Source organism: Neolamprologus multifasciatus, chromosome 9 (assembly GCF_963576455.1).
Source record: "Neolamprologus multifasciatus chromosome 9, fNeoMul1.2, whole genome shotgun sequence".
Lineage (NCBI taxonomy): Eukaryota > Metazoa > Chordata > Actinopteri > Cichliformes > Cichlidae > Neolamprologus > Neolamprologus multifasciatus.
In genome coordinates this window covers 2,401,032-2,424,937 of record NC_140447.1, presented here as the reverse complement: position 1 = coordinate 2,424,937, position 23,906 = coordinate 2,401,032, and the positions used below count along the sequence as shown (strand labels likewise).

The window sequence follows — 23,906 nt, the reverse complement described above, 5'->3', positions numbered from 1 at the left end:
GTTGAAGTTTATTTTTTCTAAGCCTTTTCTGGAATAATATTATTGTCTGTTTTTATTCATATTTCTAGTTAGGGTTAAGCACCGGCACAGTTTCAAAAGTACCGGTCTGGTACTGGTATCGGATAAAACCTAAACGATACCCATCCCGACTCCTGAGGGGCAGTAATTTGCAGTGACTGGCTGGGGAAAACAAGGTAAAAGACACACTGTGGAAGAGAGCCAGAGATTCATAATAAATAATTAAATGCCGAGTGGAGAATAATCACAAAGAGAGTGAAGAGAGGTGAGTGAAGAAGAAAAGAAGCTTAAAGCAGCCTAGCCCTTTTGCAGTGTAACTAACAGAGGACTGGGGTCACTTGATCCAGCCCTAAATATATGCTTTATCAAAATGTATCTCCACACACACACTACATAAACATATGAGATTTTTTTCCTCTGGTCTTTTGAGGGTAGACCAGAGATGATGTCACAGAATCCAACAGATTCAATAGACTGATCTGCAAGACCAGTAATGTTGTGTGGATGTAGCTGGACTCTCTTAAGATGGTGTTGGAAAAGAGGATGTTGTCCAGGATAATGACATTGCTGGGCAATGCCTCCCACCCGCTCCATGACGTGCTGGGCAGTCACAGACTGGGAATACCACTGGACGGCACAGGAAATCTTTCCTTCCTGTGGCTGCACACTTCCTCAATGTAAAGTACAAGTACATGCTGCAGCTGTTGTACACTGTTACTACTTGCACATCCTCTACAGAGAAAGGTACAGTATGACTAACAGGGGCACCTCGTTGTCAAACATATATTTAATTTGCGTAATATACTGGGATATTTATAATTAGAGATATCTACATCTATAGGAGCTATTTTGTTATATAATTGTAACGTTGTAATATAAAATATTATTTAATTTAGTTTAGTTAGTCACTGTTCTTGTGTCCTTGGAGCAAACTGTGACCACATAATTTCCTCAGGGATTAATAAAGTATTCAGATTCTGATAACTCTATTAATGGTATTTATGTAGAGCTCACAGCATATTAGTACAAGTTTCCTACATTTGACGAAGGACAAAAATGCCTGTATTTATTATTGTTTATGACCTGTTTAACTGCATCACAGAATTAATTAACTCAAGTTAACAATAACGAGTTCCAGTCTAACCAGTAACTGGGTGAGTGGTAGAAAAACATAGAGTGAAGAAATACAAATGGAGAATACATGAAAAAACAAACATCTTAAATCGTTGTACACTAACCAGTAGTTCAATGAGTTCCTGGACTTATGGTAAGTCAGAAAGCACTCACCTCTGTATTTTGCATCACACAGAAAATACACACTAGGCTAAAGTGGTGTAATTTTCTTTATTTTTCCTCATAGTGGTCATGCTTTTCTTATCCGCTGCTTTGGTTTGCTGAAAAAACTACCAATAGGGCAAATGTATTTGCTCTATTTAATTAATTAATTCATTCATTCATTGGCTACCTTGTCAGGTTCGAGCAGATTTTAAGGTCCTGCTGTTCACCTACAAGGCTACAACGGACAGGCACCTTCATACCTCTCCGACCTTTTACATCTTTACGTTCCATCCCGTGCTCTCTGATCTCAGGACTCTGGCCTTCTAAAGGTTCCTAGAGCCAGAAAAAAGACAATTGGAGAGCTTTTTCTTTTCGTGCCCCGTTTCTGTGGAACAACCTCCCTCAAGATGTTAGGCAGGCTGCTCTGTGGAGGTTTTTAAAACTAAGCTGAGGACACATTTGTTCACCTTATCTTACAAGTCTTAATTCTGTGGCTTTTAGTTTTTAAATTTTTACTGTTTTTAACTTGTATTGTGTCTTTTACCTGTATTGATATGTATCGCTTTTATTTATTTTTTATCTTTTTAGTTTCAAATAGTTGTACAGCACTTTGTTTGAAAGCGCTTTATAAATAAAGTTATTATTATTATTATTTAGTTGTTGTCACTGAAATTTTTTTAAATGTTTTTGTAAAAGTTGTTACAAACAAAGGTGGTTTTCCTCCGCATTAATCACTCCTGTCAACTTCTTACAGTTTAACACGTGTACATACTCTTCTGTACACACATGCTAAGATTCAGGCTCCACAGTGAGATGCAAATGCTAAACGCAGTCTCGTGTTTAGGTGTCACACATCTAAATAAAGTTAATCAACTGGTTAGCTGCACAAACCTAACAGTAACTTATACTAGACATGAACCCACAGTGAGGTGCTCTGCAGCCATCTACTCAGTGACATCTGACAGAAACGTGTTTTCCATATAATCCATATAAGAACTAAATTGTCAGTAATTCCACTGCTACACATCAAAAATCTAATTATTTAGGAAAGTTTTAATAAGTGTAAACAAATATGGTGCTGCCCTGATGCATCTTAGAGTAACACAGTAAACTGAACCTGCCCATCAGTGAGGTGGTGTCATGCTGTAGTGTGTTCAATGCGACCGTCTGCCTTTTGGCTTCGCACTGTCAAAAGTCTGATTGATTTAAGCAGAATTTTGTTTCAAAAGCGGAGCTGAGTGCAGGAGAATGAATCTCCTACAGCGCTCAAAAGCAGATTTTGTCTTTATGATGCTTTGTGCACTTGGCTCATACCTGCATGTGTAGGTTATTGAATTTACATAAAATCAACTGTCCAAGTGTCAATGAATGTCTGCACACGTATTATTTACTCATGGGTGTGTTCTGTACTCAACTTGACAACCTCCTCCAGGTAACTTCTGGTTGCTTGATCATTTTGTGAGGATTGCAAATGTTTGATTTCTCTTATGCCGGGCTCACACTGTGCGATTTTTTTCAGTCGCGCAATTCAGCTCCTGCTCAAACTGTACGATTGACTCGCAGGGGTTAGAAGTGCATAGGTCACGATGCAGGTCTCACACTATACGACCCGAGTGCTCACACTGTGCGTCCATAACATGAAGGTTATAACAGAAATTCTGTCGCTCGCTCTCCCTCTCTGTCTTTCACTCACACAGACTCACACCGCCACCATCAACGTTGCTAAATTGCTAATGAAAAACATGATCGGTCAGCTGTGATTGAGCAGCAATGTCCATCCAACTATTTTCACGGTTGTTGTGGTCGTGATAATTTTGTGAGGCCACATCGAAAAGGCTCGGATGAGCTTTCCAAAGTTCTACAAGTGCCTCCATCGCTTGTGTCCAGATCACACGCTGCACTGCCGTGCTGCGCCGTCTGACATTTGTGTTTGTGCGTGCGCAGTGTGAGAAACTGCGGTGACACCCTCACGACGGTTGCGAGGATTTCGCGACCAAGCGATTGATGATCGGGAGCTGGTCGTGTTAATCGCTTCTGGTTACCCCACGTATACTACACAATGCACGACGCACGATGAAGGCCAAAATCGGGCCGATCGCCAAAACGGTTGCACGACTCAAAATGGGCGAAAAATCGCACAGTGTGAGCCCGGCATAACTAAGATAAGCGGTTATAATATCATGCACACAGAAGTTGCCTCTGTTCAGGGAGGAGCCCTGGTCCGAGAATGCGCTGACCACACACACACACACACACACACACACTTGTGATACTTCCTCTATCTTTGAGGATTTATGATAGAGTGACTTGAACACACTGAGTCAACCAAGTCCTCTCTGTCAGACGAGCAGAGGGCAAAGACAGATACGATCATTAAGATCAGTAATATGATTCTCACATCTGTTTAGATTCCTCAGGCTTCTTGTTGTATTTTTTCTTAAGTCTTCCTCCTGTCATACACAAACAATAAAAAAAGTTTGTCCTAATGATTTGTTAATAGTTGCTCTGACATGAACCCCCACACACAGTGTTGTAGGTTGAGTTAACCCTAACCAGGGGGGTGTCCGGGCACTCTTTCTCTACTGTGCTGTACCCGGCCTGCAGCTTGGGTTTCGGCACCACTGCGACAGAATAAAGGACCCACGCACAGCGTTGTAGGTTGACTGTTTTAATTTTCAAACTGTCTTTGCAGCAGCTGCCCTCCCCCTGCTTCATGCCATGAACAGTTGTAACATACTCAAATGGGGAGACGTGGTCAGATGATGGAAGTCAGCTGTGTGAATCAGCCTCCCCTGATACCACACCCCAAACCAACTGCTCCACCCCTACTTCTGCAGCTGAACCACAAAGCACGCTGCACCACAGTTGGGTTTCTATTTGTGACAGACTTCTCTTCAAGCTTTTGACAGAGAGATTTCTCTGTTGACATTTGAGACGAAGATGGAAACTCCAACATATGAATATTATGACAGCACTGGGTTTTTAGCTGAACCATGCAAGAGGGTCAGTGACAATGTTTTGGGAGCTCAACTGTCCATCCTGTCCTACTTCATGTTTGTCTTCAATCTCACTGTCAATGGCATAGTCCTCATCATCATCTACCGGTGAGTTGTCCAACAAAACTTTGTACTGATTTAACTTGCTTGATTATATGTATTCACATAAGCTGTTATTTACACTAACTTTCAATATTAGTTTAGGCTCAAATTCCTACAGTTGTGGTCAAAACTTTTCACTCACTTCTTCTTCTTCTTCTTCCTAAGTTTCACAAACTTTAACTGGCAACTAAAGAGGAGTGCATAGCTAACATGACTAACCTGTTACTGTTCACTGATTTGGCAATATCTGTCACTTCTGGTAAAAAACTTCAAGCAGCTATTTTGCAAGAGATACAAGAGAAAAGCAGCTTACGTGTCTCACAGTCCAGACAAACGTCATCCAACTCTTTTTTTATCTCTGCATAATCCACCTTGTGGGTGGATTTATGTACATCACTGCTTAAAAAAACATAAGAAGTCTCTCAAAGTCTGTCCAGACATTTTACACTGCATCTCACCAAAATTATTATCTAATCCAATAAATAAATACAAATAAGGGCGAACTATTCTTATACACAACTTCCTCATACTACAAGAGCAGATGACTATGATCTATTTTTGTTTTGGCTATACCACGTTTGGAAAATCAGACACTTATTGCACCCGCTGCATCCACAAAGCCACCAGCGTTGTGGAGGACATCACACACCCCTCACAATTCAATTCAATTCAATTCAATTTTATTTATATAGCGCTAAATCACAACAAAAGTCGCCTCAAGGCGCACTCTTCACCTTGCTGCCTTCTGGCAAGAGATACCAGAGCGATCGGGCCCTCACCGCCAGACTGAGACACAGTTTCTTCCCCCAAACCATCAGACTCCTGAACATTCAGTGACTGGACTGACACACACACACATCCCACACATCCCAGGCCTGGTGTAGATGGCACTGTTTATGTGATGCAATGCCACATCTGACCTGATTGTGGTTTGGTTTATTTGGCCCAGGCTCATAGAAAACAGTTCTGGCCCAGATCTGGCATCAAGCTGGCACTTCGGACTGTCTACACAGAGGTAATCCACACGTGGGCCAGCACAGGACCACCAGTGTGTCTGCAACTGGCCTTGTGCTGGCCCATGTGTGGGCCACCTCTGGCAAACCAGATCTGGGCCACTAAAGGGCCATCATTCTTTGTGGTATGTGGGTCATGTGCAAGCACATTGTGTGGGCCAGATCTGGGCCGTACTAATTTTGCTATTCGGGATATTATATACGTCACTACCAAGCACTTATTTGCATAATGTCATACACACGCGCACAACCACGCACATCAAGTTACTCTTTGCACACTGCTCAGTCTTTTGCACATTTCTGTTGCACTGTCTTGTGTCTGTATCGTTCTGTACCGTCCTGCATTGCATTTTTTTGTGAAAAACTTGTCGCTTGCAGCACCGTGGTCTTGGAGGAACGCTGTCTCGCTTCACTGTGTACTGAAACACTGCACATAGTTATAATGACAATAAAGCCATCTGACTTGACTAAGTAAAAAGTACTGTATTTAAAATCATACCTTTCATAATGCTTAATTATGAAGAATTATTATACATGTTTTAAAAACACTGAATTTAAAATCACTCAAAAAATGTGACTGATTGAAAATATTAATACAATTTAAAGATATGTGTTTTTATCTATGTATGACATATTTCTGAGTTGAATTTTTATTTTTTTAAAGCCTACATTGGCTGTTTTACTGCAACTGCTCTGTACTTTGTAACGATACCTAGCATTTATTAAATGTTGTACTCTACAATCTTACCTGGCTAAATCTAGGCCAACTGGGTTGATGCGAGGTGATCTCAGGGTCAAACATATTACTTCAAGCTAAACTCATACAGCTATTTATTGTAGCATTTATTTTAATAACATATTTACTAATTTGAACAAATGGGTTTTAAGGATGAAGGGAAGTTTAAACAAAAAGCCTAAGCCTAGACGTAATTCAGTCTCCAAAATTCAGCAGTAGTGCTACACGTCGCCAAGAGTTCAACATTTTGTACCTGGATAGAGCCTGCCTGCAGCACCAAAGGACTCCATGGCTGCCTCTCTTTAGCAGCACCTGTCCCTCTCGTCCTCTTCATTCAGTGGACGATGGACGATCATCGTCCACTGAATGAGTGAGCACACGTGAGCCTGAGGCATTTATACAGCCGTGTTTCGCATGTTTGGTGTGAAATGGTACCTAGTAATCTTTTTATGATCAACTACAAATTTACCCCAAATTATGAAAATATAAATATTTTAATATGATAATCAACTCTAGAATATAAATATCCAATATCGGAGGAATTGATATTTCAGTACTGAGCCATATGACCTACATTTTCCCCCTCGTGCCGGCCCATCAGTCCCAGGAGGTGTTTTAGGGGTGTGGTACTATGAGAGTTGAGCTGCAGTTGTGTGCATAAGGTTTGAAACTTTTGGGACACAGGGCATCACACCTCTCATGGGAAAGGAATCTGAGCTAGTGTGATCGAGACAAACTGGCTAGACTGGGAGTGAGGTCACTGAAGCGGTTAAACAGCTCCTTGGTGGTAGGACCAATGGGGTGAATGAAAGTCATGCTGAGTTTCTCGCGGTTCTGGATGTTGTCTGGCTTTTTTGGCTGAGATCCCTCTGTAATGTTGCATGGAAGTTGGGATTATGTCCTTTTTTAAGAAGGGGTAATTGAAGAGTGTGATCTAATAGGGGGGATTTCTCAGTCTCCATGGGTAGGTCTAAACCAGGGTGCTGGAAAGGAGACTCTGCCTGACTGAGGTGCTTTGGAAAATAGGACATTTATGCTTTTAAAAAACAAACAATGTACTTTTCAGACTTCTGAAACAAAGGGATTTCACTTTTGTTTAACTTACAATGGGAACTTTAAATGAAAGATAAAACTCTAATATTAAAAAAAACAAAGAGTTTAAACATTGCATTTCAGTTTCTTTCACTATAAACAACTACACAGTGAACTGAATGAAAACTTTTTCAGCCGTCATGATTCTTGATAATTTATTTAAATTATTTATGAAGCACCAATATAATGTTATACTAGACTGTAAAAGGACATAAGTTCATAATAAAAGGTGAAAGGACATAAAACAGACAAAAATATAAATAAAAATTTGGTAGCAATTTATATTAATCTTTATATACTCCAAAAGAATTCCACTCGGACATTTTTCACTGAAAAATGGACAAAGTATGCAACAAAAGCGTGACAGGCTTTTAGACCCTTTGAGGCAGAGGTGGATTTGACACAAAATGTCATGCGGTTCTCAGAAATACAACGACCAGGGTAACATGATAAAGCCATACTACTATGGCAGCGTCTTTAATTTCCTCCCCCCCACAGACAGTGGAAGACAGTGACAGAATACTTCAGGGGCTGGAAAGAAGATGCTCTACTTTCTGAAAAGCCACTGTCTTTTCTCTAGTTCTACCTTTGTGAGCAGGCAATCTAAAGATGATTTTGGTGTTCACAGAAAACACAATAAGCAATGTCAGGGAGAAATTTAACAAAATCTGCTTGAGCGCTGGATTGAAAAGAGCAAGAGCAAGAGCCCCAGACCCATGTTGCGTTTCTCTCAGGCTTCTTTGGTTTCTAACGGCTTCTTCAGCACACTGTTGAGTTGACAATTTGTTCTTTATCTATTGACGGTGGGTTGTTTCCAATGGTTAGCTATAATTTAATCTCTTTTCCCATATATTTATTGTCAGGCAGTCCCTAAAATATGTTGCAGTAGCATAATTTCCGCCATCTGTTCCTTTGATAGAAAGTGTACATAAAAGGGTTAATGGTCAAGGTAAAATAGACTCCTGGGGCAGCAGGAGTCAGTGGTTAAAACAACTGCCGCACACCAAGAGGGTCTGTGCGGATCAGTGTTGCCTCTGGATCAAAGCAAGAGCAACACAACATGCATGTTCTGCATGTGTGTGCATGCACTCCAGCTCACTCCAGCTCCAGATTCCTGCCATGGTCTAAAGACATGCTACCCTCTGGTAGCTGGGATAGGCATGGTACAATGATAAGATGCCAGCTGTTCAACAAGGTCCAAGTAGTGACATTTGCTTGCTAGTAATGATGCCACTGTCAGTTGTTAGTGGTATTGTAACAAAGCAGAAGCAATTCGAAATGACAGCAACTTAGCCACGAAGTGGTAATCTCCATAAAATCACAAAGAAGAGCTGGTATGCATGGTGGAGTAAAGGTCCATTTCTGTCCCTCAGGTACAGCATACTCAATCTACCGTCCTGTTAACTATTGGACCTCAAGATAAATATATTTCCCGTTTCTAGGGCAGTAGGGTTCATATTAATACCAATTCTCTTAGTTTTGATTACAGCCTGGATCTGGAAAAATGCAAAGAAAAATTAGGAAAAGTAATATTTTACTCTTAGACTTTCCTTCAAATAACAAATAACAAGTAAAACTAAAAATTACTGCAATCTGACAAGTTTCATTCTTTACTCATTTACACACACACACATACATATATATATGTAGAGAGAGAGTGGGAGAGAGAGAGACCACACCTACACCAAAAGGTTTCTGAGTTTGAGTCTTTGCTCTTATGGTTGAATAGTACATAATGATGTGTGTATAATATTATAATAATGTTGTGAACTCTGAACTACAACTTTGTGGAAGTCGACCGTACTTATTTTCCATCAAGTCAAGAATCTAGAAATATCGTCTTTTTCTGCTCTAATTCTATGATCCCCTCATGAAGTTATTGTGGCTTTGATTTGACGTATGCATGTATTGTATCTGATGAGGGCACGTTAACCCTGATGAATCAAAAGCAATCTGAAGTGTCTTTTTGGGCGGAGATCGATGCTGATTGTGTAACAGTGTACATCTCCCCATGCTGCGTGTGTTCATTAAAATCATCGTTTGACTGCACCCGGCCGTACCAGTGTTGTTATTTTGGATTTCCTGCTACATCCCTCCTCAATATTTGAACCCTTAACAGTTCCTACTGAATTTCTTTGCGCCCTCCAAAAATACACCTTTACTCGGATTCTACGGTATGATCACCTCCAGAAAAACGTTGATTCTAAAGACGTATCACCAAACAATCCACAGATCCCAGTTGCCTGTAAACTGCCTGAGAATTACAGCTGTTTTATAATGCTTTACTTACGAGTCATTTTTCACATATAATAACTTTTCATGTTGACTCCCTTTTAGGTTTGAACAGCTGACCACTGTGACCAACATCTTCCTGTTGAACCTGGTGGTGTCCTCCCTGATCTTTGCGAGTAGTCTTCCATTCATGGCAGCCTACGTGCAACTCTCCAACTGGATCTTTGGCACCGCTATGTGCAAGATTGTTGGCAGTGTCTACTATCTAGGGTTATATAGCTCTGTCCTCTTCCTAGCTCTTCTTACCTTTGACCGACACCTTGCAGTTGTGTACTCGGTGGGTCTGTTACAAGTGAGGAATCGAAGTTATGCAGTATTCTCCTGCGCTGTGGTGTGGGCGGTCAGTGGTTTGGCATGTATCAGACCAATGATTCTCCATAAAATTTTTACGTCTAATATTGATAACAAAACTCTGTGTCAAGAATATCCTGGTTACATTTCAAATATTGATGTGGATGCGTTGAGATTATCTGGGTTTTACATTCAGCTTTTCCTTTTCTTTATCTTCCCATTGGTTGTAATTGTCTATTGCTATGCAAGAATCACAATCACTGTTGTGTCGTCCAAGATTGTAACAAGGTTCAAGACAGTCCGGCTGATATTCATCATTGTGCTGTTGTTTTTCATGTGCTGGACCCCTTATAATATTGTACTGATGTATGATGAACCAACAAGCTGCGAGGAAGAACAGAAACAGGCCTATGCGCTTCAAATCACTCGTTACCTTGCCAACATTTACTTTTGCATCAGTCCCGTCTTCTACACATTTGTTGGGAAGAAATTCCAGAGCAATTTCAGGCAGCTCCTGGTGAAACACTTCCCAAAGTTAAAGAGACACATTTCTGTTAGTCAAAACAGCAGAAGCAACATGTCCACAAAAAGTACAAGAAACGAGTTTTAGAAATGTTACATATCAGTGTTTGCAAATGTTTTACGATTCAAGTTGGAGATTAGTAAAGTTTGATTACATATACGGGTTAATTCATACTATGATTGGAATAGAAAAATGGATGTGATGTATAAGAATTCAATCAATCTCGAGATTTCAAAGAACTAGTGTCCCCAAAATGTTCCTGTGGTTCAGGTCAAAGCTGTTGTCAGATTCATATTGATGAGATAAAACTCTACATTACTTCAGTCACAATCTGCCAAATAAGTCATATTTGACCAGTGTTCAGACCTAACAGCAGAAGTTCTTGAAATTTGACACACTAGTTGGTAGTGTGTCAAATGGTGATGATGGTAGTCAGATGGTAGATGGTAGTCAAACAAATTTTAGTAATACACAAAGATAATCAGAATAAATAGAGATGCAGCTTTTTTTTAATGATAATGTAAAATATCAGAAAATTGTTTTTTTAACTTAACAGTTGTTTCATGTCTATCAGTCTTGAGTAAATGCACTCTTCTTGATTACTTGATGAAATCAACACCTTTAAATCAAAAGGCTGTAACTTTCTCCGTTTCATGTCCCGGATATTTTTAACACAGATGCTTTCCACTTGTTATTTGTTGCTGATGTAAATGGTAAATGGCCTGTATTTGTATAGCGCTTTTACTAGTCCCGCCTAGGGACCCCAAAGCGCTATACACACCAAGTCATCCACCCATTCACACACTGGTGGAGGCAGCTACAGTTGTAGCCACAGCTGCCCTGGGACAGACTGACAGAAGCGAGGCTGCCATATCGCGCCATCGGCCCTTCTGGCTAACACCAGTAGGGGGCAGGTGAAGTGTCTTGCCCAAGGACACAACGACTGAGACTGTCCGAGCCGGGGCTCGGACCAGCAACCTTCCGATTTCAAGGCGAACTCCCAACTCTTGAGCCACGATCGCCCGCTCACCCGATGTGCTTCTTGTTTTCTGGTTTATAAACAATATACACACTACCATCGGCTCTGAAGCCAGCATTACTGTTCATATAGTTGCTTGAAACTGTACATTGCCTGTATTCTTACTAAATAAAGAAAAAAGAATATGCTGTTAGAAATAGGAAAACATACCATTTTAAAGCATTAAACAGAATTCATTATGACATTTACAATAAAAATGAGAAATGTTTTGTGCTTGTGCATCTATGTTCATTTTCAATTCCATTCAATGTTATTCATACAAGGCACTAAAGTACAACAAGTCCCTCAAGGCCCTTTATATTTTAAGGTAAATACCCTTCAATATTTGAGAGAAACCACAACAATCAAACGACCCCATCTAAGCAAGGATTTGGCAACAGTGGGAAGGAAAAACTCTCTTTTAGTGGAAAGAAACCTCTGACGAACCAGGCTCAGAGAGGGGCCATCTGCTGCAAATGGTTGGAGGTGATGGGAGAAAAACAGACTGTGGAAGACATACAGAGAATAATGATGATTATTGATTAAATATAGACTGGTGGGAACCAGTGAAGAGAAGCCAGTATGGGAGAAATATGCACTCACTTTCTGGTTTCTGTCAGTAAAACTGCTGCAGTATTTTGGATCGACGGAAGGCTTTTCAAGGAGTTTTTAGGACAGCCTGATAATAATGAACTATAGTAGTCCAGTAAGAAATGCACAAACTAATTATTTAGCATCACTCCGAGTCAGGATGTTTGTAATTTTACAGATATTGTGCAAATGAAAGAAAGCAGTCCTCCATATTTGTTTCATGTGCGCATTGAAGGAGATATCCTGGTCAAAAAGGACTCCAACATACCGCGTTATTGGAGGCCAAGGTAACGCCATCCAGAGTAAGAATCTCATTGGATACCAGGGCCGAGTACAATAACCTCAGTTTTATCTGAATTTCAAGGCAGAAAATTAGAGGTCATGCAGGTCTTTATATCTTTAAGACATACCTGCAGTTTAACTAAAGATGTTATCACATCTGCAGTGTTTAGTCTGTTTAAGTCAAACTGGTTTGTTTCCCCCCTTTGCACAGAGCAATTGTGCAAGTGTGAACATAATAATTGCACTATGGTGTAGACACTGTACAGTTCAGAGTGCTTTGTTTATGATCTAAGCGTGATCTAACCTTGACTTAACTACCAGATGTACATTATAAGTTTGAACTAGAAAACATTTCACTAGCAGGAACCAATCCCTTGGTAACGATGAGCAATGAGGGATGAGGAAGTGTGATTAGTGCTGCGGTTTGGGGAAGGCATTAAAGGGGACTGGCGATGGCTCTCAGGCTGGGCAGAACTCCCTGTACTAACGAGAAATAAAGGGAGGAAAGGAAGAGAGGACAGGACAGGAGAAGAGAGGAAAGAAAAAAGGGGGGTAGGTTGGGGCATGAAAATGAGAACAGCGGGTATTGGAGAATGGGAGCTTTTATAGGCTGAGGCCAGAGGGGGCGATGAAATCTCCACCATATGCTTTGTATTCTGGGATGTGGCAAGTTACTATAGATGTGCAAGGGTCTGTACAGGCTAGCAAATATCCGTGGAATGAACGTAAGTTCTCCATGTTCTTCAGTAGTCCAGAAAACAGCACTTCTTCCTGTATTTACTTCAGTTGCTCCTGTCCCAGACACATCTGACCAGTGAGTGGACTGAACATTGGCACGTGGTTTGTAGTGACGTATGGAGTTCACTTAGACTGTTGTCTGTTTGAAAACAAAGCAAACTACTGATGGGCTGGTGTTCTGGTTGTGACAGAGCTGCCTGTTGATGTACAACATACAGTCTCAATGATGCTGTGTGGCAGTCGAGTAAAGGGGGTGTGTCCAAACGAAGTCTGTGTGTGCATGTATGTGTATTAAGTTATGCAGGACCATGTGGATATTCTGCAAATGATACTTTATTATGTTTGCATATCCAGTGTTATGTAGCCCACATGTATTATCACTGCTGTACATCGACCAGCAGATGTCTGAACAGCTCATTTTGGAGCGATTCAATTGCTGGAGCTGAGGAACAGTTTCTTTTTGGCAAAGCAATTGTCTGGAAAGATTGGACACATTCATGGGGCTTCATCACACTATCACTACAGGCAGGTAATATGCAGGACTCCAGAGGCAAAGGGTAAACTCCAAAGGCCGCTTATAAAACTTATAAAAACACAAAAAACAAACTATAGAACACTAGAACTATAGCCTATGGGGAGAATGCAACAAAGAACTGATGAAAACTGAGGCCTTAAATACACACAAGGTAATTAGAAAACAGCAGAGAACACAGTGAACTGAATTTGACATATGAAACAAGGGAAGCAAAAGTGAACACAATGCACACGGGATATGAGGCTGAGACACACAAATCTGACCTGAAAAGGTAAACAAACATAAAGACCAGACTGCCTAAACACGGTAGAAAAACAGACTAAACACAGGCAACATGGGACAGGAAAACAACTGAAAAGGATACTAAATATCGAATATGAGCAAAATCCAACCTAAGCAAACGTCATATGAGATAAACTCACTTGAGAGCCTCCTTGCATGAACATTTTGCAGATTAGAAACTGGAACCTTGCACCAGAGCCTGTGACTGAGATTGAAGTAAAAGGAGGCCAACATCCAGAGAGCTTTGGAATATCGTTCAAGAAGCCTAGAAAACTATTCCTGAAGACTACATTAAAATTTTACAAGAAATGGTAAATAGCCTGTATTTGTATAGCGCTTTTACTAGTCCCTAAGGACCCCAAAGCGCTTTACACACCCAGTCATCCACCCATTCACACACTGGTGATGGCAGCTACATTGTAGCCACAGCCACCCTGGGGCGCACTGACAGAGGCGAGGCTGCCGGACACTGGCGCCACCGGGCCCTCTGACCACCACCAGTAGACAACGGGTGAAGTGTCTTGCCCAAGGACACAACGACCGAGACTGTCTAAGCCGGGGCTCGAACCGGCAACCTTCCGATTACAAGACGAACTCCCAACTCTTGAGCCACGATCGCAAGCTTTCTTGCCTCAGATGGTTGATGGGTTGTGCTGAAGAATAAGCATGATTTCATATTGACTGTGACGTTCATTAGAATTATACAAACTCTGTTATTGCCTCATATACTATATTTCCATGTATTTTTTGTACATGTTTCAATAAATCATTGCACATGTTTCCGTTTTTGAAGCCAATGTGTCAACACTTTTGTACATTACTGTAAATGATGACATTTCCCTTTACAGTAATATTGCAATAGTCAGACCCTTTTGCAGATCACAATACCATTGTTTGAAGAAAAGATCAACATCAAAAGAACAACATCATTCTGTCCTTAAATACTGTTTTAGACTTTTTCAAATTCATTTAGAGCAACACAACCTTGTCTCTGTGAACCTCAGTTCTGTTTGACAAATCCAGTCCAATAGCAAATAAAAACCACCCAAATACCCAGAACTAAATGCCAGAGAGCATTACAGCATTTCAATAAGGAGAAATTACTTTTATTGAGAGAAATTAATGTATTTGGTGATTAGATGACTGATCCTGGCATCGTATGTTGTTTAGATGAACAACTAAATATTTATTCTGTTTATTAGCTGTGCAGTTTAGGCTCACATTATGTGTTAAAATCTTCATGACAGAGATCACTCTTGCTAAATATTACCAAATCAACTGAGAACTGAATGTGCTGACACAGCTTTACACTCAGCTCAGAGTGTGTTGATGTGTTGAGCTTTCTTGCAACACTCTCTTCTCATTCACACCCACACACACACACACACATGTATATTTATATCGTTGTGGGATCTCATTGACATAATGCTTTTGACCTTACCCTGAACCTAAACATAACCTAACTGTAAAACTTGTGTAAAACCACATTTTGGGTCTCAAAAATGCCTTCAAACTTGTGGGGAACAGGATTTTGGTCCCAACAAGTATAGTAAACTTCCAATGAACAGTGTTACATTTGATTCACACTTCTCTGAATTTCTCTGACACAAAGATGGAAACTACATCATATGACTATGACTACAGCACTGGGTCGTATCCACCACCTGAACCATGTAGCAGGGACGGGGACAATATTCTGGGAGCTCAACTGTCCATCCTTTATTACTTCATGTTTGTCTTCAGCCTTTTTGGGAACGGACTGGTACTGTTCATCATCTATCGGTGAGTCGACCAACAGACTGCATGACAACAATCAGAACATACAGCAAAATTTATAGGATAGATTCAGCTGAACAATAATTTGATAACTTCCTTTAGTTCTTACATTTTAAAAAATAGTCCTAATGGGAATGAGTATAAAGTATAAAAAAATAAAATTGAAAACTACAAATCAGAGTCACATTGACAGATATTGTTGTTACTTTTTATTTTAAATGTTTAAATGGTCCTAAAACTGTTAGTTTTCTAAACATATGGAAAGAAAATAAACTGATGCATATGTCATAAGGTGGAATGGACAACGTTTAACTTGGTATTTTTATTTGCTTGCATGTAGTGATGTGTTTTATTCTTTGATATTTTTTTAGCGTGTAGTGTTTTATTTTGTTGGGTTTTTGCATGCTTTTGTTTTGTTATGTGATTTGTTCCTGGAGGATGTCCATTCCACCGCCCCTCCTGATCATTAACCTGGCACACCTGGGGTTGGCGACAGCTATTTAATAAGAGAGAGCGTGAGAGAGAGGAGGGGAGAGACATGGCGTGGTAACCGGTGTGGGCGACGGCCGCGCAGAGCGGCACAGAGGCCCCGGCTATAGGCAGCTGGTTGAGGCGTGTGGCAAAGGAGAACGAGGAAGGCGAGGACACTGCCGGGTTTCCCCCTTCTACACTGCTTGCCTGGATTTTAAATTTTTAGTGACTTTTATACCGTGGCGCCACTGGGTTTTTAATGTTGTGTTTTATTAATGTTTATTGTGTTGTTCCCTGGCCAGGGTTGTTTTAATTCATCTTACATTTTTAACTGTTTAAATATAATAAATTATATTTTAATCATACAGTTTTTAATTCGGTGCATTCCCTTGGCTGCTCCACTGCTCCGTCCGTTTTTGGAGAGGGTTTCCCTCCTGTAGTACACCTGTGTTAATTCACAATCTCCTTCACCTCGGTTACACATAATATTGACCATGAAATCTGATCTTAATAAAAAACCTGCCACTAAAATTAAGACTGGGTGGTTTAAGAAGTCACCTCATGGTTTTAGTCGATAATTCCCACAGACCTACTGAACTCTCCTGATGGGCACATTTTAAGATGTGCATTTATAAAATCTGTCATCTCTGGTGGCTCTTAGATGATGGTGGCTGCTTGTCGGGACCTGGCGCCTGTGGCTCGGTCAGGCCCCTTCGGGGGGTGGGGTGCCCTCGGCCTCTGGGTCCCGTATGTAACAACTGAAAATAAAATAAAATAAACAATAAAAACAAAGGTCTAAAAGTAAATCCGGTAGGCATCTTTCTTGGCCTCTAGACAATAATTCTGATGGCAAAAGATCCAAACGGGACAGGCGGGAAAAAAAAGATAAACGTCCAATAATCAGACCCTTTTACACACCAGGACATCTGGATCATATTATGAAAAAAAAGTGATTTTTCTTACACTTTTTCTATACAGTGAGAATCAGTGCAAAAGGAGTTTTGCCCCCAGTGTGTTAGCCTTACAACACACTGACAACATGTACAGGGAGTACTTGCCTCAGTTCAGTTGAGTTTAATTCACATTTTTTATATAGTGCAAATCACAACATCAGTCACCTTTAAGGTGCTTAATTTTGTCAAGTAGAGACCCTATAATAATAATAATAATAATAATAATAATAATAATAATAATAATAATAATAATAATAATAATAATCAGACAGTGTTGGGAAGGTTACTTTTAAAATGTATTCCACTACAGATTACAGAATACATGCCCCAATTGTATTTTGTATACTTTGGATTACTTAATATATTATCATGCTTTTTACAACTATGTAAATGTCCTATTGCTGTGCGAATTATTACTTATACTGAAGGTTACTCGCCATACCAATAGCAACTAAATTTTTAAATCTTAATATAAAATGACCAGTGTTGGGCAAGTTACTTTGAAAAAGTAATTAATTATAGTTACTAGTTACTTCTTCAAAAAAGTAACTGAGTGAATGACTAAGTTACCAGATTCTAAAAGTAATTCATTACTTGAAAAGTAACTATTGCGTTACTTTAAAAAAAAAAACATTTAACCCTCTGGGGTCCAGGGTATAATTGGGCATTTTAACTACTTTTGATGTTTCCTCTACATTTTACGTTTAAAAACTATTTACTTTGCCTTGTTTGGTATCATTGTTTTCAGCACAACCTGATGTGTCTGAATTTACAGTTATGTTTTCATTTTGACATACTGTATTAACACAATTGATCTAAAATCAATAGAAAAAGTGATATTTTCACTGTAACAACCACAAACATGTTTATTGAATCATATTTCATAACTTTAAATGCAAATATAAACTGTGAATTTTAAAATCCTATGCACAAGTCATTTGCAGCCATTTACCTTTTACTCTTTTTTATAACCATTTCAAACAATTTACATAACAATCAGCTGTTCTTCAATAAGATGCCACACAAATTATTTGTGCCACTCCAAATATTTCTGTCCACTATAAAGGAGAAGACCACAGCCTGATACCTGCAGGTCTGACAGCAGCAGGTGTATCACTCCTCCTGTTTCTACCTGGAGACAGCAGTCGCCTCATTGTTCTGACACACAACACAAAACTATCCACAACACTACACAAGACAACACATGAACTACACACTCTAAACGTCACAAATCTCTCAACATCTCAAAACTCTCTCTCTCTCTCTCTTGTGGTCACTCCTAAATCTTCCCCGTCTTCCTAAACAACCAAATGTCATGTTGCATATCACTTTTGATTGGTCGACATGGTGCATTTTTTCACCAACACGAACGGGCTGTTTTTTGTTTTATTTTTTATTTTTTGGTCATAAGCAGAGAGTGCTCGCTGCGCTGTCCTTAGACAGTAAACGTGACGAAACTATTGAGGAAAAAACGCCGTGTATATCTTGCTTATCATGAGTCTTGTTTTACTTGGCCTATCAACACAGTTTATAAACTGGTATATGTCACCTTGTTGCTTTGTCTTTAAGTGGTCATGTGATTGGCTTACCACGACTACTTTATTCTTCCTCAGTCAAACAGCAGCACTCATGCGATTGTTTTGCCCCTAGCTTAAGTGGGTTGTGCCAAAATGTGATTTGTCTACCAGAAAGTGATTGCCGTCCGCGGGAGCGCGCGCAGCTGCTTAAAGCTGTAGCGCTCCCAGATTACTTATATAGTCAGCAACTGATATAAGATTCGTTAAACTGAACACAGCTTCAACCGTCTGTTTGTTGAAAAATAGTAATGCAACCCTAACCCTGGGAGCTCAGTGGAGGACATACCAACTTTTAAAGCGGGGACAGTGTGACTGCACCTTTTGTCCATAATGACCACTGTTTAATGTAGGGCTCTGAAGTTTTTAGGCATTAAATATAATGTATATTAAATATGTATTAAATAATAAACTTTCAGTTGAATTCACACAGATACAATCTATCAAAATAACAAATGTCTAAAGAATAAAGCCTTTGGGAAATTGAGTACACTCTTTAATAGAATGGAACGATGGCTCCCTTCACACGCTGTTGTCCTGTAAGGGAGTAAACCAAATCCTGTATATTCAGAGCCCTAGCTTACACAGTGCTTCTTACCAGTAATGAAAAATGGGTGTTGTCATTTTACCTCATGCTCAGGATCCTAAAAGATGACATGAAATCCGTCTGAACTTTCACCTTTACGCTCTAATGTCTGGCTTTCTTCCACCTCACCTCCTGAGGCACAATTTTCCCAAACATCAATTTTCCTGGAATTCAACGAGCACACTAAGAGTATCCATATAGACCAAAATTATCTACAACATTGTTTAATCGCTACCACTGACTGCTCTTAAGTGCCCATTAAGTGTTGTTATGCATTGGCAGTGGCCCTGTAGGAACGTGCATGTAATTCCTCAGCTATGGCAAATTATTCCTAATAATGATTCAGTAAAACATGACGAGAGAGAAAAAACAACAACAACAGAAGCAACTAGAGAGAAACAGAAATAGATAAAGAGACGGGGCTACCATAACAGTAACATATTCCACTTGGCTTGTGAAATGTGAAAAAGTGCACTTTTTGAAACATACAGCAAGCGAATGAGCTTCTGGTTTGTTTTGAAAGTTTCTCTAATATTTGGTGAGTAGTATGTGCAGTCAAGTTGGCATCTTGGAAAATGCATGGACGATACCATCACTAAAACCACCGTCCGCATATATCCAAATCAGAAAATGGGTAAATAAAGACATTCATGCCAAGCTAAAAGTGCAGCCCTCTGCCTTTAACTCCAGGGATTCTGATGCTTATAAAGCAGCCAGGTATGACCTCCGAAAGTCCATAAAAAAGGCCAGAAAGGACTACAGGGACAAAATGGAGTCCAGCTACCACAGCTTTGACACCAGGCGACTGTGGGATGGACTGACTGCATCACTGACTACAAGGACAAAACAGGCAGCGTTCAGCCCACGGCATCTCTCGCAGACGAGCTCAACAACTTCTATGCTCGTTTTGACGCAGACAACAGAGAGCAGATCCTCTACCCTCAGGAGGACAGTGAGGCTGCAACTTTAACTCTCAAAACAGAAGCTGTGAGATGGACTTTCAAAAAGGTCAATCCTCACAAAGCTCCAGGACCAGACGGCATCCCAGGCTGGCTTTTCAGAGCGTGTGCTGACCAGCTGGCAGAGGTGTTCACCAACATCTTCAACCTCTCCCTGAGGCAGTCAGTGGTCCACACGTCCCTCAAAACATCCACCATCATTCCCGTTCCCAAAAAATCAGCGCTCTTCTGTCTGAATGACTACCGTCCAGTTGCACTGACATCCGTCATCATGAAGTGCCTCGAGGATCACATCTGCTCCTCCCTCCCTGACACACTGGACCCTCTTCAGTTCGCCTATCGTATAAAGAGAGACACGGAGGACGCCATCGCCCTGGCAACGCACACCACTCTCATTCACCTGGAAAAAGGGAATACATATGCAAGGATGCTCTTCATTGACTACAGCTCGGCATTTAACACCATCATCCCCTCGAAACTTGCCACGAAGCTCGTCGACCTTGGGCTGGGAACACCAATCTGCAGATGGATTCTAAACTTCCTCACAAACAGGCCCCAGGTGGTGAGAGTTGGTAAGCACACCTCCTCATCACTCATCTTAAACACAGGTACGCCACAGGGTTGTGTGCTTAGCCCCCTCCTTTATTCCCCGTTCACACACGATTGTGTTGCTAAACATAAGTCCAACACCATTATCAAGTTTGCAGATGACACAACCATCATAGGCCTCATCACGGGCAACGATGACACGGCCTATAGAGAGGAGGTGATGGTGCTGTATGAGTGGTGCCTGGAAAATAACCTGACTCTCAACATCAGCAAAACTAGAGAGATGATAGTGGACTACCGGAAACGACCAGTCAGGGAACACCAGCCCATCCACATCAACGGTGTCAAGGTCGAAAGGGTCAGCAGCTTCAAATTCTTGGAGTCAACATCACCGAGGACTTCTCCTGGACCCTTCACACAGACACTGCTATCAGGAAAGCTCGCTAGCAGCTTTACTTCCTGAGGAGGCTGAGGAAGTTTGGCATGAACGCCAACATCACCTCAAATTTTTACAGGTGTGCAATTGAGAGCTTGCTGACGAGCTGCATTACAGTTTGGTACGGAAGCTGCTCTGCCAGCAGTCGTAAATCACTACAGTGGGTGGTGAAGGCAGCAGAGCACATCACTGGCACGAGGCTTCCTGCCATTCAGGACATTTATCTTCAACGATGCCTCCGTAAAGCACACAGCATCATCAAGGACCACAGCCACCCAGCACATCAGCTGTTCTCCTGGCAGACATTACAGGAGTCTGCCTGCTCGGACTACAAGACTTAAAAACAGTTTCTACCATCAAGCCATACGACACCTCAACCACTACTCTTAAACACACACACTTCACAGGACGCACTCAGAAGCTGTCCTACAGTTTCACAAGTACTCTGTACAATCTGCACTGGTCACTCCACTTTATTGGTATTTATATTAAGAGAAACAATATAATCTTTGATGCAAACTATGGGGGACTGTGACAATCTACTAGTGACCAAAGCAATCACAAGGATACAACAGTGTATAGATCCTTGTGATTAATTTAAACTGACTGCAGCTGCCATCAATGCATAGCAACCACTAATCAACTGGATGCTGTTGCACATTTTCACACTGGTTACACTTTGTAAATAATCTCTGAAGAGTCCATGAATTTGTTCATCCAAGATTTTCTAACGTGACTCGAGAGACTCTTTATTCAAGTTTGAATTGGCAGAATGAAACCTCACAACTTTTTAATCCATAGACACTACTAGATTGAATAGATTTTTTTCACACGATGCTGTTAGCATACTGGGAAATAGTCTATTTGGACTCGAGCCATGATCTTTATTGAAACATTAGCGAGTGGTTTGGTGGCAAATATTGTTGGTTAATCCACAATTTCAAAGACTTTCTGGAAATAAACTTAACAGTAACTGTAGCAACCCCGGTTGAAAAGATGGTCTCTCAAACTGATGGTTCACAATCCTTTTATTAAACAGCCGTGTATGTGAACACACCGTAAGAGCTGCAACATACAGAATAAAAGACTATTAGTAAATCAAACAGTGTGTTACCTTTAACCTTTTGACTTATTCATTAATCGCAAATTAATTCTCTTTACCTTTCATAACAAATAACACTAAAACTTGTAAATTATTGCATATAACAGTGAAATCGTTGCATCGCTGCCTAAACATGACAAGGTACGTTAGCACCCTCTAGTGGGTGAAAACTAGAGGGTGCTTTTTTAAGCCTTTATGCTTAGTAGCGGTCAGCAGCTATATGCTCCGTAAAACAACAAAATACATATCTACAGGACAAACTTTGTTACAAACCTTGTTCCCTCATCAACCAGGTGCTAAGAAACTGCTTTCAACTCAGTGTTGCACCTTAATAGCCGTTCTTTTTCCCAGTCCCGTCCATTAACCATAGAGCACACCTTCTCTCTGTGCATTAAAACTCACGCTTCTGCTATATGGTTTACACCACTTAATTTATGGCACCTTGTCGCTCTGTGACTTTCAAAGTAAAAGCATCCGCTCCAACAATATAGTAGTCACTCATAACTTTACAAAACACTTTACAAAATATTAATGAGGTCATTTACAGTGACCAATAATATCTTGCAGTGAATTAAACTAAAACAGAGTCTAGAAATAAAAAGAAGATAATTCAAGGAAATGATTCCCTGTCTCCTTGGGGTCTTGTAAAACTCTAAAGTCCCTTTAGAGCAACTGTCACAGTCATTTTAATTTCTGACATTTGTCTTTAGAAAAAGAAATCAAGGCAGATGGGGATTTCCTGAAAAGCAAGACCTAACATAAATAACTATAACCATCATTTTTCTCACAGTGATACAAAAGGAATCAAACTTTAACTACAGTTCATGTGATTAAAGTAGTTTTGGGAGTCACAGAATAATAAGTGTGTCTAAGAACATCTTTTGCAACATTTTTCATGTTAGTCGGCTACTTTGTAACACCTTTGTGAGTAATTAATTTCAGCAGGAAGGATACTTTGTGTCTGCAGCACCAGATTCTTCTGTATTAGTGTCACCATGGAAACTAAGAAAATAATTTTGAAATAAAGGCAACGGTTTTATTTTTGTATTTTAATCCACACTATGACCTTTTATAAACCGAGCCAAGAGGTTTTTAATATCTTAACTACCAAGTAGTTTTGATGTCAAAACCTTATCAGTTCATTTTAATGATATTTATTAACAAACACAATGCAAATTAATTTTAATTACAATAAATACACGGTTTAAATTAATAAGATATTAAAATACAATATATATTTATTTGATCTGATTATCCAGACAATATATTATCATGAGAAACAAACAGACTCGGATACCACCATTCTTGAAATCATAAAAATAACATTAGCAAAGGTTTTGTGCCATTTTGTGAACGTTTAGAGACCCACTGTTTGAGGAAAGAAATGCTTATGCAAATGGTTGTTGGTCTCCAGGAGGATTCCATGTGTCTGCTTCCTCCTAAAACACACGTTAGTAATGAAACAGTAGATGAGTATCGTGGACAGATCCCATTATGGGACTTCCTGTAAAGACACTAATGGTAAGAGGGTCTTATTTAAAAAAAGTCTAACAAGCCAGCATGATAATCCAACCAAGTTTCAAAATGTGTAAACGATACGTTGGGCCACAATAAGTAGACACGGGTTAAATACCATTCATTCATCCTTTTTTTAAAGGTTTGTCACCAAAATTTGCAAAGTTCAATTTTCAGCTTTGTTTTGTTGAAACGTAA

The 23,906-nt window shown here is 40.2% G+C and overlaps 1 protein-coding gene across 2 annotated transcripts; it reads left to right on the top strand.

Annotated features, from left to right (window-relative positions):
* The first annotated feature begins 3,799 nt into the window (after window positions 1-3,799).
* LOC146510766 (C-C chemokine receptor type 3-like) lies at window positions 3,800-12,472 on the top strand. Of its 2 annotated transcripts, XR_014876246.1 has the most exons (3): window positions 3,800-4,400; window positions 9,573-10,745; window positions 10,785-12,471. XR_014876246.1 is itself a non-coding variant. In XM_085173464.1 (2 exons), the coding sequence occupies exons 1-2, from the start codon at window positions 4,237-4,239 to the stop codon at window positions 10,426-10,428; spliced, it is 1,020 nt and encodes a 339-aa protein (XP_085029590.1). In that variant the 5' UTR covers window positions 3,800-4,236; the 3' UTR covers window positions 10,429-12,472. The 2 variants fall into 2 exon arrangements, 1 of the variants encoding a protein (XP_085029590.1); XM_085173464.1 differs by having other exon boundaries at window positions 9,573-12,472.
* Window positions 12,473-23,906: the final 11,434 nt, after the last annotated feature.

What these genes read in the sequence shown, in the direction of transcription:
- LOC146510766 (XM_085173464.1), top strand. Translation starts at nt 4,237, where the DNA reads ATGGAAACTCCAACATATGAATATTATGACAGCACTGGGTTTTTAGCT. An exon ending in GTCCTCATCATCATCTACCG is followed by an intron (nt 4,401 to 9,572) that starts GTGAGTTGTCCA and finishes ACTCCCTTTTAG; the next exon opens with GTTTGAACAGCTGACCACTG.